The sequence below is a fragment of the Solea solea genome, chromosome 13 (genome assembly GCF_958295425.1).
Source record: "Solea solea chromosome 13, fSolSol10.1, whole genome shotgun sequence".
Taxonomy (NCBI): domain Eukaryota; kingdom Metazoa; phylum Chordata; class Actinopteri; order Pleuronectiformes; family Soleidae; genus Solea; species Solea solea.
In genome coordinates, this window is record NC_081146.1 from 5,022,906 (window position 1) to 5,040,715 (window position 17,810).

The following is a 17,810-nucleotide window of genomic DNA, read 5'->3' on the forward strand; positions in this document are numbered from 1 at the left end:
TTATTTATTTATTACCTCCATTCTACCTTGCTATAGTTCAAGTATATTTTATGTTTTAGTGGTTGGTGTCTGCCTTACACCAGTATTTTCCACTTGTGTGTCACATGGAGATTAAACTATAAACATCTGCATTTATACCCTTAAATTATGCATTTGTAAAACACAATCTCTGCTCTCCATTGATGGGAAAACAGTGTGAGAAGGTGGTCCTATGCAAATCCTTTAAAGGAAAATTTCAGTTTTTCAACTTAGTGCAGTACCAGCAGAACTAGCCTCTTTGTTGCCATTCGTTGTCAGTGTTTCGCAATCCATAAGGGAGAATACAGAAGGAAATCTCATGTGATCATTTTTAAATGAGTCATCATTTTCCCTCTTATACCGACTGTTTTTATGTCCCTCTTGCCCATTCTGTCTGGCCTGCTACTGCATTTGAATGTGGGTCTGTGATATTCTGCAGCTGCCACTCAGAAAGTTCTGATTATTAAAGTTTAAACTTTTTCAATCATTCATCAACTTTATTTTTAACATCTCTTTTAGGAATAAGGGAATAAAGGCAGCCCCTTTCAGATCTGCTCTAGCTAGGATGAGTGGGGTATTTGATAACGGTATTGTATTAGAAAAGTGAAAACCAGCATAGCAGCATGTAGTTCTCTCCTCAGAAACCTGTATTTATGATGAGGGTTGATCAAAAATACCGCCTGCAGTAACAGACAGACCAAAGTAATGTGTATCATATAAAAGCTAATACAATGCATTTTCTTTTATAAAAAAATCTTGAGGGTTGAGAGATCATTTTCGCAGTAATTATAGCACAGAATAATTGGAAACTGTTCTCTCATTCAACTTTGTTTTAATTAGTAATCTACTTTTATTTGAATACCAAAGATAATGAGTTGTGTTGCGCCTTAACCTTAGATCCCTCTAGAAACATACAGCAGTGTTTGTCAATTAAAATTCAGTGAGGTCCAGATAAACACATTTCCCCAAGCAATGGTCCGGTACATCGTCATAATATTAAACAATATGTTTTAGCAGAGTTTTTTGGAAATCATAAATAAGTTACCCCCCAAAAAACTTGTTTTTTCTTTTGTCATATCAATTATTTAAAAAATTAAATTGGGCCTGTGTAACACCATTTAAATATAAGGCACACAAGTACCTATTTTTAGAAGGTAGGGGAAATAATAAAATACAAAGGTTAAGTTCCCAATTTACCTTTAATGTGAATCTGTCTAGTTTGGATTAAAAACTCTGTTTTGGCCCATTTTATTTGCTGTGAATGAATATACTGTATTCGCCCTCTTCCCTCTACTTTGTGTGTGTCTCACTCACTGACAGTAGCTCATTGAGATTCACAGATGTGACTGGCTGACTCATGTCTTATCATTTAGAACATGTTATTGCTCTTTATTTCCCAGACTTCTAGTGCTGTAAAGGCTATAAAGGCTGCACCAGTTCAATCAGAAAGCCTTTGCCAAAATGTGGACATTCTCAGTGATTTATCAAGGTTAGAGCTGAGTTTTACTGTGTCTGAGTCCAGATTTGGACTGTGCTCTGCTTATTGGAAACCTCTGTCATACAACATATAACTTGATCAAATAACACATGGATCCTTGGCCATTAAATACCACATCACAGGGGAAAAGGGGAGTCTGTAATTAATGGTTCTGCCGCTGGCTTGACCTTTTGATGAGAACTGGTAAAAATCTCAATGACAATCTTAAATTACTGTCCTAAATGATTGCAACACTGTAATTGTAGCTGGAGGAAATGTTCTTTACTCTGACATTATCTTCATTAAAGAGGAACACAGACAGCTTCTCATCTATGTTATGCATACATGTACAGTACATTGATTTGATGAATACACAAGTAAAGCACTAATCACATTATGCAGTGCCAGGAACCTTTTCTTCAACAAAAGGCTTCAATTAGTGTTGATGCCACAGCACTGCAAGGTTAATGATGTACAAGATGACATCTTGTACATCATTTCAGTAGTATAATAATTTTTTTGGTAAAAATGAATCTGCCTACAGACAAACAAACACAACTATTCTTCCTTAATTTGATCACTTTTTAACTCTGAACCTGAGGACAGCATTGTACAACAAAAGAGCTGTTAAGAGCTCTAACACCATGTGTAACATTAACAACACTAACACTTTTGTCTGAAAATAGAAAAACAGATATTGTATTTTATCAGCCTTTTTGTGATTTTGTCTGTCTTTAGTTTGTCTTGGATAAAAGCACTATGTATAATATGTTATACAATGATGCAAATGAATGAGTAGAACACAACACAAGGTTACATTTTACATACCTCCAGTGCACTGTAGTACATGGTCTTTGCATCGTCATCTGTCTTGTCAGACATAAGATATGATTTGATGAGATACTCGTAGAAACTGTCCCCAAGGCCACCGATGGAAACATGATCTAATGAGGGAAACACATTTGTGTGTAAACAATCAGCGGTGTTATCATCAGTTCCATAGTCCATAATGTATTTGCAGGTCTCAAACTCTTTAAATCATTAAATCTAGATTCCTCTCAGCTGTAAGCAACAGCTCTTAGTTTTAAAATATTTATTGTAACTGATTCCAGATGCTGAGAGGGAGATGTTACACACTTTGAAAGGTGTGATTGTTGCCACACTGGTCCGTGCTGCGGGAGGCTCAATCCATTTTTGCACAGTTGAATTCATCACCATCAAACCATTTGCATGAATCATCTCTTCACAGACACATACTTAAAATAAATCCTATCTGGTTCCTATCAGTGATGGTAAATGTGGGGCATTCTATGTGGTATTAAAGAGTGAATGACTTTGAAAAAAAAAAAACAATGAACCATACCAGACTAACTGGAATCAAAGTGTTGTTGGTATCTGAAACATGTGGCTTCATTCTTACCCTATAGTAAAACAAAATGTAACCCTTCCTGGCTTTTATGGTGGACTAAACTATTTTTTTTGTCAAAACCTTAATTATGTAATCCACTTAACCCTAGGAGGAGAAGTTTAAAAAAGGGGTTGTTGATTTTCCTAGTGTTTGCTCCTGAAGATGAGTAATAATATTGCTGTGGAGGCGTGAATGAGTGTTCATCTATCCACTCATGCTCATTGTGCGCACGCACACACACACACGTGCGCGCGCACGCACACACACACACACACACACACACACACACACACACACACACACACACACACACACACCTTTACCAACTCCCCCACAAGGTTATCACAGTGCTGCTGTGTTTGTCCTTGATGCAGACAGATGAGGGAAAGCTGTGAAGCTAAAGCTTCTTTTTCCTTTGGGGCAGTAAATATATACAGTTTTGCTTCTCTGCCAGCTCACACAAAACACGCTCTCTCTGTAATCATCCAGATTACTACCTTAACAGTGGCAGCATCGTGTAATCCCCTTTTTTTGTTGTACCTCATTTTAGGTAAACCTCAAAGATCCAATTTCCTCAAGTAATTGAAACCATTAGCATTTTAATAACCCCGAGCAGTGGGAGCCATATAGCCACTGCTATGAGCCTGATATTAACAATGAAAGGAAATAGACAGATGCATGGATGGATGAAACAGCTAAAAGAGCTTTTGCACATGAGGTTGCTGAAGCTCTGCATGTGGTGTGAAAGCAGAGGAAGAGGTAAGAATATGGAACGATGTTTAGTGACTTCAAATATTTGTTAATTTGACCCACATGAGGGCACAACACAATTATTAAAATGAATGAATATGGAATTACAATAACCCTACTGGGGGGATTTTTAAATACATATGACACCATATTAAAAATATGTAAAAAGGTAACTATACTTGTCTTTCATTACAAAAACATGTTCACCTTTCTCTTGAAACCTAAATATAACCCTACATATTCTGTGTGTAGTAATTCAATGACTTACGTTGGACCCAGTTGCCACTGACTGGACTCAGGAAGTTGGGATACAGGCCGTGGGGTTTTTCAATCTTGTTGAGTAGTTTCCTGATGTTTATCACCTGAAAAATGCCACAGAACAAATGAGTATCAACAGGCTAAAGCACTTCAGGCTGTAAAGCATCTTAAAGGGAAATTAAGCTATTAAAGACCTGGCAATGGTTCAAAAAAATGTGATCATTGCTAATGAAAACTATAGCTCTAAGAAATCAGGGCTCATGTAAAACAGATTCCACATGCATTTTAAAACAAAGGTGCAAATACAAACATCATTTGTCAAACCTTTTCTCTGTAGATGGGATTGTTGGAGAGCTCAGTCAGATGGACAAATTCGAGGTGAAGGGTCCCAAACTCAGCCAGGATGCTGCTCCCGGCTGAGGCCCAGCCCCAACTCCAACTGGTTCCACTACAGCAGAAACAAAATTCAAAACAGGAAGACTAAGTACCATACATATCACACATAGATCATACACAGGTACATAGTGACATGTACATCGTGATGTCAGTCATAAGAATCTGAACTCCCATTTTTAAGCCTTGAGATCTGTGATTTGACCAGCACCATGTTGCTGCTGGAAATAAACAGACATCACCTGCACCCATTGGACGATACCTGTTTTCAACACACTGGTGTCCACACGTGCAATACTTTATCTTCTGGTTTTGAAAAGAGGACCGCCTCACTGAGAGGTGGACATCTCGGCCATTTGCACTCAAATTCTGTTTAATGTTTGTTTAATCTTTATCTTTTATTTCCTTCTCAGATAGAAATCAGTAACCATCTAATGTTTGACTCCAGTGGTCTTTGAACTATTCAAACATTAAGCTCTTACAGCTTATGGTTTTTAGTCTGTTTAACATATTAAATGTTTTTTGTGGCAAATGAGCTACATGTAGCATTTACTGGTTACATCTTCTAATACATATAGATTTGTAGATTTCATTCTTTTATTTGTTTTATTGTGATAGTAAATTGAATATCTCATGTTCTGGACTGTTGATCAGACAAGTAAAGATATCAACTTGGGAAATTATAGCAACCATTTTTCACCCATTTTTCAGGTTTTCAGAGTTATCAGAGCTTGTTTCAAAGTAACAATTTAGGATTTTAAAATTCAAATGTCTGCAAGATTATTTTGATGGTACATTAAATTACAGCAGGGTGAAGGGCACCACTGTTAAAGCAGCAGTCTGCATCGCCTGCCTATGGAACATCTGGTTTCAGGTCCATGCCATGCATACATCTCTAAAATTAAAGTTATGACAAGAGAGGTGTGCTGTTTATAATGAAGTCAGATCATCATCATCATCATAGTACACATTATTAGATTTACTGTGACTTGTACCTTCCAAAGACATCACATCCACAAATTAATAGCTGAGAATTGCAGTGGAAGGAACTTCTAATACATTATTTTAATAGTATTATCATTTCTATACATTTAAAGAAGGCTGAAATAAAAACAATGTGTTATATCTTTGCCCACATTATAACTTTATATTACTTCTTTACATCCCCTGTAGCATCATGCTAGAAGACAAGAATTGTAACACTTTAAAGTTCCATCATTTCACTGAGAAAATAATTGGCAGATTAAAGGATAATGAAAAGAAGTTGCAGTGCTATTAAACACTTTAAGAGGTGGAAAAAACTGACACCATGAGAAGTTTATAAAAGAAGGGTTAAATAAGAAAAAGACAGGACATTTATCCTCCACATGAGGGTCACAAGGCCGCTGAAGTCAATCCCAGCTGACATAGCGTGAACGACCCTGGACACGTCGCCAATCCATCGCAGGGCCAACACACAGAGATGAACAACCATTCACTCTCACGCTAACATCTGTGGTTAATTCAGAGTGTCCATTAACCTCTGCATGTTTTTAGACAGTTGGAGGAAGCTGAAGAACCCAGAGAAAACCCACACACACACGTAGAGAACATGCAAACTCCATGCAGAAACCCAGATATTGTTGCTGTAAGTGCGAGCCACAATGCTGCCATGTGGCCCATATGGGATTTATTTGTGGATTAATTGTATCAGTTTTGATGTATTCCCAATAATTAAAGTTGCGGATGAACAAGCAGCTGCTTAACATTTGTAACTCATTTTGTAAATACTTTGCTTTGTTCTTTTTATTTGTACCTTCACACCTTCTAATTATGACTGCATGAAATACTGGTTGGAACTTCAGATACTAAATTGGGTGCTTGCAATTAAGTTGTGTGCAGATGTCTTAATCTGATTAAAAAAAAAAAAACTTGGCATAAAACACCCACTGCAATATGTCCAGCAAATTAGTTTTCTGAACTCAATCTGTAAAATTACTGTTGCCATTAATTACTAAATTAATTTAGTGTTAACTGCACTGGTTTTCTTTTTTATGTAACTTTCTTCTTTTAACTTAGCTTGAACATTATGTGTCTGATAAAAGTCTTCAAGTGATAAAATGTCACTTAGAATCTATGAACATCAAGGGAGTCCTTCAGTGTTATTTCCTTAATGCTGTACAATGAACGTGTTTGTGAATGGTCACAAAGAGATTAGTTGAGGCAGAATGTACAGACTTTACATGACCTCTGATAGATGTTAGGGAGGATCAGGCATCCAGTAATGAGTTGAAGTGAACCCGAGAGGATGGTGTGGGTGAAGGCAGAGCAGAATCAAACTGTTTACAACTCTGCTGAATGCATCCATTAAAAGTTTGGTGGCTGCATCATTAGCAGCTCTGACTCGAGTCACATCTGATTCTTCTTCTTTAAGAAGAATCAATCTGAGAATTTAAGTGGAGGTGCAGAGCAATGGGTGATGAGTGGTGCTTGGCTGGAGAAGGGAAGCAGGGGGAAGAATAGGGGAAGCAAAAACACTAGGGGGTTAAATGGGGGTGAAATGATTTATGAATGAGTGCTTAGCACACACTAACTACCTTCCACATCGATCAGAAATATAACAAAATAATAATGGAAAGCAAAGTCAATATCTCTTAAAATTGTCATTTTGTGTTTTTTTTTTAGGATGTAAAATGCTATCTTTGGTAGGATGACACACATGTCATAATAACGTGTACGTATAAGTATTAAAATAATATTTCCAATGTTTACAAAATAAAATGTATATCTTTTTGTCCTTAAGGTTTGGGATAGTCATGTCATTGGCTTGTTTATTAGGCATAGAGAACTAAAAAGTTAGTGAATTATTCATTAGCTAATCCACTTTTATATGTTTAGAAAATGTACAGTTAAACTGTAAACTTGTAAAATAATGAAGAGCTGTTCCACCCACTGTCCAAAAACATGCAGAGGTTAATTGGACACTCTAAATTCCAGTGGCATGTAAATATACCTTTTCATGATTTTCAAAAGGCTGACATAAGATGGAAAAGTCAAAATGCTCCAAAATGTATTGACACTGACAATCCACTAAGAGATCAGAGGTATTTAACAATCCTCCAAACTGAAACTAAAAGTATTTTAAACAGTGGCAGAAGCAAAAAAAAAAAAAAAATATATATATATATATATATATATATATATATATATATATATATATATATATACACATATACATACATACAACAATCATCATAGAGTCACTTTTTATCTGTAGACCTATGGCAGTAAAACATACTTACAATCACACATGACATTATAGCATTATAGGAACAATTTGTCACTTTTGGTTTGTGAGAAGAGACTTCCCACACAATGTGACGGAGCCACAGGCTGTGCACCAGAACTCGACTCCCCTGTGTGCACAACGCTCGCTGACGGCTTATATTCTGCTGCATGTTGCATAATTATGTTCTCCTCTAAACGTGACGTGTGTGTGTCACATACACTCCATGTGACCACACTGTGGACCACATGGTTACTCTTTCCCATCTGCATCACAGACTAATGTTGGTGATGTAGCAGGAATTAACTGCAGAATAAGGTAATTAAATCTGCCAGCAGCTGTCCACTTTTCTGGGCGGGTTAATTGGTAACAGGTGGATGGCAGAAGTGCCAAGAAATGTATAAGATTAGGAAATGAAAGGAAGATGAGGATTTAGTGTTGAGCTCATATCTTATAAACATGCAGACATTGGAAGAAAAAACTTTGTCTGAGAACATTAGTTTTCAAACATGGTTGAATGACTGTGATACTTTAAATCCAGTCTCGTCGTCACACGAGCTGTTTTTTTGTAAAATGGTAAGAAAGATCAAGCAAAGTTGCAGCGTGGGTTTGTAAACTGACAATGTTCATTTGACTGTGACATTCACTGACAGTGCTGTTGTCTGCCCTTAATAAGGGTTCAAGACACATACTGTATATACAGAGAACATTTATTATTAATAATAATAATAATAATAATAATAATAATAATGTACAATATGAATTTAAAAACATGCACATATTATTCATATGATCCTCCAAAGTGTTTATGAAGATATGAATTCATATCCAAATGTCATTGGTATTATAAAGTCAAGTTGCCTGTCAAGTATGTTCAACATTTTTGAAGAAAATATCTTAACCTAGTTGGTAAACAGGATAAAAATCAGTATTGTTCACTGATAAATGCCTGTCAAGCAGATCATCTTTTATCAAGGATGGAGGAGGACAGTTGGAGGTGAAGGCTGGTGCTGAGACTTACCTCCCCAGGTTGATGACTCCTCTGGGAATCCCTGTCGGTGTGTTGAAGGCAGGCAGCAGCTTCTCTCCCAGCTCCATTGCTTTACTCTTAAACACCTGGAAAAGAAATACAGAAGGCGGCAACTTTTAAACCTGACAAACCAGTAACACAAAAAACACATTGACACTGTGAAACAAAAGTCATTACAAATGTGTATTTTACATAGAGGAAATAAAAGCAGCATGTCCTGTCTAGTGCTTATAGCACTAATAATCACTGTGCTTGGTTAGGATTTAGAGGCCCTGCACACTTTTCCTCCAGTTCTCCATCAATAGCTAATTATATGAAACCAAATGCTTGCTCCAACTGAGCTCCAACAGGATTAAGGCAATCTCATGGATGTCATCTACAAGAGTCCATTTAAAAATGATCTTCCTGTCAATCTTCAACAACATCCTAAAGGCTGGGCTAAAGTTGGTGCATCATCTTATGAGCTGGTGTATCACTTCCTATATTGTCTTTAGCCAGTGGGAACAATGTTTGGGAAAAATGTACTACTCTGAAGGAAGATACTGAAAACTTAAAAGAGACATCTGAGGCGTAAAGGGTGAAGGTAGTAATGCAGAGGCGAGAGGAAAAGGTGACATTCATACGACAGAAAGCCTTGGGGACGAGATGGAGCAGAGAAGTGACAGACGAGACAGATGTGCTACAACAGAGGGAAGGATGTCTAGACAAAAACAAATCAGAACAAAGGCAGAATGTGAGTTGGGCACCAATGTAGAGCAGTGACTCAACAGATAATTGAGGGAGATAATAGAAAAAATAGAGAAGTTAATAGTTAAGTAGAACTTTTCAACCAAGACTGTTTTTTTTACCATTACAGTTAAGCTGAATTAGTTTCTTGCAATCAGATTTGATGGTTCACATTCAAAGTCTTGCAGCATCTCCTGACTGCCCTATGTGCAAATACCTTTTTGCCTGCTTCATCATCAACAACCAAAATTAATGTTACATTTGTGAGAGCACTCGGCAGCAGATAGGTAAGAAGAAAAAACACTTGATCTGCTACAACCATCTATGCAACAAATGCATGGATTCTGATGCGACTGTTCTCACTCATGTTGCATTGCCACGTATCAGATATATAGTGTATTTAATCTCAGACCACATACTGTCGCATCAAAGGAAAAAAGAAATCAGACACAAGTCACTTTGGCCTGGTAATCTGAAAGTAGCCTATGTTCTCAGAAACTGTATGTCACACTGAACCCAGTTATGACTCGGAGAATACAATTTTGCAGTAAATTGGAGAAAATGGGCGCAAAGCAGTTTCTAGGTACCTTCATTTTTTCCATGGACTTTGTGTTGCTCTGCTCCTCAAACAGTTTGCTGTGTTAATAACTGGGCCAAACTGGTTACAGTTGGTTTCAGAACACTTGCATGCACCTCAGATTGCATATTTAGAAATCTCTAGAGAAATGCACTGTGGTACATGCACGTTTAAAAACAGGAGATAAATTGCAAAGGCAACACCTACACTATCTAAAAGACACCTGAGAGGCAGCAGTTTATATTTCACTCGTTCATTCTTGTTTACTTTTAAATAAGTTACATGATTAATAATAGTTAAACCCCTTTGGTTGGCATCTACTCTATGATTTACTGTGTGCCGCGCACAAGCTAACTCAAAGGCCATGTTCATAAATCTGTCTTTGTGCAGCACCACAGACCAACAGCATTGTCACCAGAGAGCCTCCTCCAGCACCGCAACTTCATTACTGAAGTGCTACAGTAATTAGACTTAATATACACTGTGTTTGCACCCTCCTCATCCAAACAGCCAGACATTGTGTAAACTTTCTCTAACTGTCTAATTGTGCAACAAGCACACAGCACTGATGTGATGTGACGGCCCACAGGTCCCTTTCTCCTCTTTCAGTTGAAATTCTCAATGAGACGACAGAGTAGGGACTGGACACAAATGGCTTTTCCATCACATGCGTCAGGTGTGTAGTCCTCTCTCTCATAGTAAACAACATCAGAGGCCGGCAGAGAGAGAGAGAGAGAGATTCTCTGAGAAACTTTTCTTGGCCTGCCACTTCTGCTTACCTCAAAAACCTTTGTATCTTGGCTTGTCAGCTTGTTGTGGCTGCAGTCTGATCACTGCATTGAGTGGAACACAGCACAGTCTGACTGACAGCTTATTTGCTATTGTCTAGGTTTCCCTTTACGTACCTGCTTCATTGTGATGCACCCAGGTGGTGACTTTAGCAAACCATCTACTTATCATATCACTCTGACATGCTTTTTGGGCCTTATTATTATCTTTATTTACTTTCATGCCTGCTCATTAAATTCTCATTCTTATTACACATTATATTGACAGACACAGCTCTCAATCCTTAGTCAGCTTCCGAATGTTTGTGTTTTTAACGTAAAGAGTGTTCAATTAAAGATAAGACTTGGCATGTTAACAAGTAACCCTAACCTTATTAGTTTTAAATTTAAAACTGTAACTGTCCAAATGCTTAAGAGTCTACATAGTATGTCACACTAAAAAGAATTCAGGCAAACACTTATTTCTCATTGCATATTTCGATGGTGAGAAAGTAGAATATCACAAGATTGGCATGAATCGCAGCCACAACTTAATCATACAAAGGAAGCCAAGCGCACTTGGTTTCACTTTCTTTTTCTCATTTGCAGGGACAGTGAAAATGTAATGCTGCAAATAAAGGACTGTCTGACTGGTTGATGGTATATTTTTTTAGCAGCCAGCAAAGAACTTCATCAGCTACACAAACTCCTGATTGTGTCAATGATTGTGAGTGAAAATGTGGGCTTTTATTGAGAGGCTCTTTATTTATTGTGAGGCCTGGAGATTGTAATGGATAACACGAAGGCACATTTTATCACCACTTCAAACGACATGCATGTGGTTTTCTTGATTGTGGGTCCAAATCACGTGAAGAGGAAATGCATAATGTTGTCTGGATAAGACACAGAGACGGTTATTTCATGCAAGCTCTTTTATTTTTGTGTTTCATAAACAGCCTAATCTAAAAACTTGCTGTGAAGCTTCTGATGTTCACTGGCTGAGAAGAAATAAAGGCATCTTCTTTAGACCACAGGGCTGCAAACTTATCTTTTCTACCTTTGATATTTTGTGCCATCACTCTAAACAAAGAGCCACATTTGCAGTATTTCTGTGCTACACTGGTTAAAGCAGTGTGCCAATTTTACCGTTAAGCAAACTTGTCAAATGACTTCACACAATGCTGATTAAGTCTATCAGCTCCACACAACTGTGTCTCTCATTATGGCAGTGTTTAGATCTCGTGTCACCTGGCAACATTCCCAAACCGCACACAGGAAGTGATTTGATTTGTCATTACAGACAAAGGCAACAGCAATATTGTGTTAGTAAAGTGAGATGACTGAAACCACACACAGAATTCAGTGATTTCTACTGCTCAAAAAAAACAGCAATTTGATGTGATAAATGCTATTTGTCTCCACCCGCACCCTGAGCTGCTGCTGCTGTATAATGTCCTTACAGATAAAGGAAACATCATAGAAATATTTAATAATTTGTGTTCATGAAGACCACAGACTGTTTTCATTGTTGAATAAAGTGTCAACAATGTATTTCATTGTTTGTTACAATGTTATTTACAGCCTACTAAAGCCCATGTTAATGTCTGTAATTGCCCCCTTTGATTGACTTAATCAACCAAAGGGGGATCATCTGAACATCTGTGCATGAAAAAAAATGATGTAAAGATTGATAACCAAAAGAGTTGACTTTGAAGAATAACTTTGCCACAGCTATTCACTAAGCAATTTTGATTCTAGAAACAAAGAAACAATAATTAATTTAATGTCAAGCCTAATATTCTAAATCTTTGGTTGCAAGGTTTTAAAATGTAATTAAATATTCTCCTAAAAACCCAATTGCATTTAAAGTTTGTCTTTTCTCATTGTGCTTCTTTCTCTGAACAAAGATCACAGAACCTTAAAATAAATGATAGTTTGAACTGTGGTCTGCATACAGTATGCTGTTGGCGTGGAAGATTTTTCCACCATGAAACACTAACATATTTGTATGCTGCATCCTTCATCTCAAAATGGGCTCTGTCAAGCAGCTGGATCTGACAAGACTGGCAGGAGTAGAACTTCTCTTGCACATTGATTTTATTCTTCATTTCACAAACTGCTGGTGTGAGCAGAAGAGTGCTCAGGTCACAGCGCCATCACTCTACTATGATTCAAGTCTGAATCTCAGCACCATGAACATCTTTGCATTTCAATATAACACCATTAGTGGTGTGTAATATTCACATTCATACATATTCAAGGTCAACAATGACAGCCTGCAATGTCTTTTGTTTTCATTTTATTATGATTGTCATCTGTGGCAGTGATTTCATCTCGGTGTTCTGCTCTTTCATTCCTCTAAGCTGTCATTTTCTGCCTGCAACACTTTTCAACATCTCACGTGGCAAAGCTGGCTGAGTAAGCGTGGATGCCTAAATCAGCCACTCGTGCCTGACATCAGTCTGCATAATTTATACAGCAAACCACTGCCTGAGAGATAGTTGGGGAACTTGTGAAAACGGATCCAATGAAATAGACATGAGGACTTCTCTGAAAATGAACCACAGCGGTAAAATCAGTAAGTTAGAAAACAAACAAGTAGTAGAAGTTCAATCAAGTTCTCACTGGACTGGAGCAGCTCTACTGTAAATGAGTCCACATTAAAGTTACAGTATAGTGTTAGCAATGTTCATCAGATTAAGAGAACCTCTCTCAAGTACATGAGCCACCCACCTATTTTCTACTCCTCCCTATGACTTGCTTAACAGGCCTTATACAAATGATTTCACAGTTTGCTGACTTCTGCTGTAGTGTTTAATAAAGCAGTTACAGTTACAGTCAATCATACTATTTTAGTATCTACAGTATATACTCTGTGTATCATGGCACAACTCCTGCTGTTACCCACAGCCTAATTATTATGAGTAAGATAGTACATCATTATATCTGCCCTGTGTGTTCACAAAAGTCAGGAATTAGGGTTAAGGGTGCATTAAGGATTCCGTGTGGTTGACTGATTATCATAAACACAGTATTTTTGTTACAGGGATGTCTCAGTTACAATCTAATTGGATTAACTGATTGATTGTATATTATTATAATCACAACAATAATAATAATAACAATCATCATCATGTTATTGTTATTACAACACATATTACAAATACCACTTAATAAAAAAAACCCTTGCTGATGTTTCAGACAAATTTATAGATATGTACTGTTCTATACTGTCATGATTACTGCACTGCAATATTTCCAGATAGGTGTTCTTAATTCATCACAATGAGCAAAATACAGAAGAAACTGTGACTCATTCTCAATTTCACCTAATTAACATAATTTTACCCAACCGGTTTTCTTCCTAAAACATTTAAAATATGCCAGCGTCAAGGGCAAGAGGAATGATTCTGTTCTTCGCAAAGCAACTAAACTAATAACTATAAGATGATATGTTTTTGCATAATAATTATGCTTGATGTTGTTGTTTTTTTTCTTTCTTTTTAGATTTAACCAGTAATGTACTTGTAAATATCATGAATCACTTTAATCTGGTTAAACCACAAAGAATTGCATGATTTACACCAAAGGAAAATCTTTGAAATTCACCCTTTTTTCTAGGATATTAAGCAGAGATTCCACAGTTAAATCATTTTACATTCATGTCTTTTTGACCCAGGAGTCCAACGAATATCAGCCCAAATAGGAGTAAATGTATGCACAACAGCAGGCAGCTATATGTTGTCGAATTTTACACTCTTTAAACCCCCTGATACCTGAAGCATCATTTATTTTGGGAGAAATGCATGCAGCATAGAGTTACGAGTACCCAAGATCTTTATGTGCTTTAAACTTTTCATCATCATTTCAAGATTTCAACTCCTGTGTCAAGAGTGTAACTCACAGTAAGTTCTGTAATTTCTTGGAATACCTCCTGAAATCAATTATATTTGCATATTACTGCATAGCCACCAAGTGGCAGTGTATGCTTCAGTATTCTTTGGGAAATCAGACAGTTATTTTTCCATTTAAAACTAATTGTTGAGTACAATGTTTTTGCAAAACCATGACCTACATGACATGAGATCCAGAGGTAAGAGTTAATACCAACATTGATAAGCTGTTAAGAAAGATACATGGAGCCCCCGGACATGTTTCTGGAGCCTTCTGTGAGCTCTCTGTCACGTCAAATCACTGTGAGTCATTGTATTCACACCTTGAAGGATAACAATGTTGGCACAATCAGCTACACTGGTGCCATACACAATGCTCCACGCACCAACAATAAGAGCTTTCCTGTCACATAGCAACAGCGTTACACCTGTTAATACGCCGGTAGATGTCATATATGATCAGTCCTCCCAGTCTCAACAGATCATACAGACCCAGTGCTCCATCAATAATTTAACTTTAATTTACGATTGACATCATAAATGAGGGAGAAAAACAGGAAGAAAAAGGTGAGGCTGATGGGGTGTTGAGAGAAGCAGTGGTTAGAGATGATGTCAGGTCCATTTCTCATTAGGGTCATAGCTGAGTTTCCCAGGCCTTGTGTGGGAGGACAGCAGGCACCTCCTGGCCTACTCAGCCAGACAGAAGAGCTAACAGGTAAAAGCCTGTGTGGGCACAGTCAGACACTACTCCCCAAGATACTGCTGGAAATGAGAGATCTTGTTGAAGTCTATGACAGGAAAACTGTCTGACACTGTCTGTCAGTTACATACAAATGGCTGAGACATTGCAGGGCAGTGTGGATAATTAACATCAACAGGATCTTAACTTCTTCTCTCAGAGCCTGCAATGTTTGTTAGTTACCTCATGTCGAAATATACTCATCATACAAAACAAGTTGGTCCTAAGGGAGGTGCTGGAGGGCAGGCTATGTGATCATTGAAATTCATTTACAGACTTGAAAGTACTTCTAATTTTATGGCCTGAGTTTGGAAAGTAGGGAGTTGGCAACCGTGTTAAGAGTACATTCTTAAGAGGTGATCAGATGAGAAACAACAATCCAGGTGAAAAATGACTTCACCAGTCTATCGGTTCTACCAAGTGCCTGAAATCGATGATACATTTGCAATTTGAAAGGGAGTTCCAAGGAAATCCCTCAAAGCAGCCAAATCATTTTAACACAACCTTTTTAAGACGTTCAAAGGTCAAAGGGGTGCATTGAGTTTCTAAAGTTAGCGCTAAGCCAGAGAGAGAGTGAACAGGACAGTTTGGCAACACAATTACTCACTCAGCTGTCGGTAAAGAGGTACTGCAATGAAAACAACTTACCCTACAGTAAGGACAGTGACAAACCAAAATAAATATGACCTAAATAATTAAATTCATATGCCTTGACTACTAGCTGCTGTCTATTGTAGAAAGTGAAGAGTTCAGCTGACCCATGTCCTATTTGGATCCACTACTCTACACTACACTCTACAAGGGACTAAATATTACAGTATAGAATAATGTTTTGGTTAGGGTTGGTAGTCATTGAACTGAGGTGAGGTGATGGGCTATGGGATGTATTGTGTCAGTAAATGTGACCCCAGGGATAGAGTTTGTGTGTCTCTGGCTGAGCAAAATAAACCTGATACGGTTTTTCAATGTCTATTTATATAGATATCTTGCCTGAATAATTGATAATATGAGCTATAGCTTGAAATGATGTTTTCTTCCTTTACAAAACAGTAAAGGAGTAAAGCATTATGTAACAAATGCATACAATACAAAAAGTACTTTATTCTTCTCTACTCTATTTCTTCAGTTCTAAAATTGAGTGTGTAACCTGACCCAGTTTCCCCTTGGTGATTATTAAAGTGTTTCTAGCAGAGCCAGGCTTCAAAGCATCGCTGGCCTCATCAAAGACTCAACACAGTGAGGGATATGGCTACTGTGATGCCATGTGTCTGTGAAAGCCAAATAGAAAGACAGATGTTTGTCTGAGACTGTGTTTATATCCTCTTTATGTATATGTCTCAGCTGTAAATCATGATGCCATATGACACACTTTCAAAGATTTATGTCAGAAGTGTAAAATTCTTGATCGCTGCTTCTGCAGGAGGTCATTGTGCTGTCAAGCAGCTGACTGAGTCGAAAGGCAGTGAATAGGTGCAATGGTGTGGGCAGAGCATACTTGTGCTGTCATGCATGTCAGCCCAAAAAGTACACACAGTTATTGACAAATATTTTGGTGATGTATCGTCCTAAAAACAGCCTAGATAAGAGCCAGTCAGAGCCATGACATTTCACTGCATTTCCTTGAAAACTGATACTCCAAACAGGGTGGGAGCAAAGGCATCAGCTCATTTCTTATCATGACAAGGTAGCTATAATATAATATACTCTGTATTAAAAAAACAAGTTTACAATTAAAAGCATACAAGGTCAAACTAGATTCCTCTTGATGCGGCTGTTGTCACAAGGTACAGTCTCCAATGGAACTATTGAGAATATGAGATGAGAATATAATAATAGGGGTGTACGAGATATTCTGAATTTACTGTCATCACAATAAACATATTGCAAACAACTGCTTGAACTGCAATAAGTGTTTCCATTTCATTGATTCAGCAGAGCTGAGCTCTCAGGGTGAGCAACATGCCCTGTCTCTAGATTAAGCAGGCTAAGAGTTGACTCTACCACTTATGTTTAGGGTTATTTTGAGGATTTGTAGCGGAACTTGTTTTACTTTTGTTTTTGCAGTTGCAATGCTCTCTAGTGAAATAAACAAAGTGCACCATCTTTCTTACACACACACACACACACACCACATGCCAGAGACAGCAGCTCAGCGCGATGCCGGTGAAAACTATTTTGAAGCTTGATATACCAACACCGTCTACTTTTCCGTCCACATGTCTTGTTAAGGTTTTACAGTTTTTTCTTGTTTATTAAAAACCAAAACCAATAAACAAACACAAAACTGCTCATAGTTAAGCAGCACTGGTACAGCAGCTGTCAGTGTTTATCTTAACTGAAACTGTTGATAGATTCTTTGAATGCTTCCCCACAGTTCAAATTAACTTTCAAACAGATGTAAATATAATACATTGTTGTTGCTGCTGTGCCTGGAAATGTCAACTGCCAAGAGATTGCAGTCTGTAAAATGTGTGTCACTCAGGTGCTTGTGAGTGTGTGTGTGAGTGAG

At 37.6% G+C, this 17,810-nt stretch overlaps 1 protein-coding gene across 3 annotated transcripts in view; it reads right to left on the bottom strand.

Moving 5' to 3' along the window:
* The window catches only part of LOC131471944 (mannosyl-oligosaccharide 1,2-alpha-mannosidase IA), a 178,613-nt gene that overhangs the window by 8,102 nt on the left and 152,701 nt on the right, over nucleotides 1-17,810 (bottom strand). For 2 of the 3 annotated variants that reach the window (XM_058648765.1, XM_058648763.1), the window contains 4 exons: nucleotides 8,591-8,685; nucleotides 4,236-4,362; nucleotides 3,922-4,015; nucleotides 2,324-2,439 (listed from right to left, as the gene is read on the bottom strand). In XM_058648765.1, coding sequence (XP_058504748.1) covers nucleotides 2,324-2,439; nucleotides 3,922-4,015; nucleotides 4,236-4,362; nucleotides 8,591-8,685 — 432 coding nt within the window. The remainder of the gene's footprint in view (nucleotides 1-2,323; nucleotides 2,440-3,921; nucleotides 4,016-4,235; nucleotides 4,363-8,590; nucleotides 8,686-17,810) is intronic. The other variant, XM_058648764.1, reaches the window with a different exon arrangement.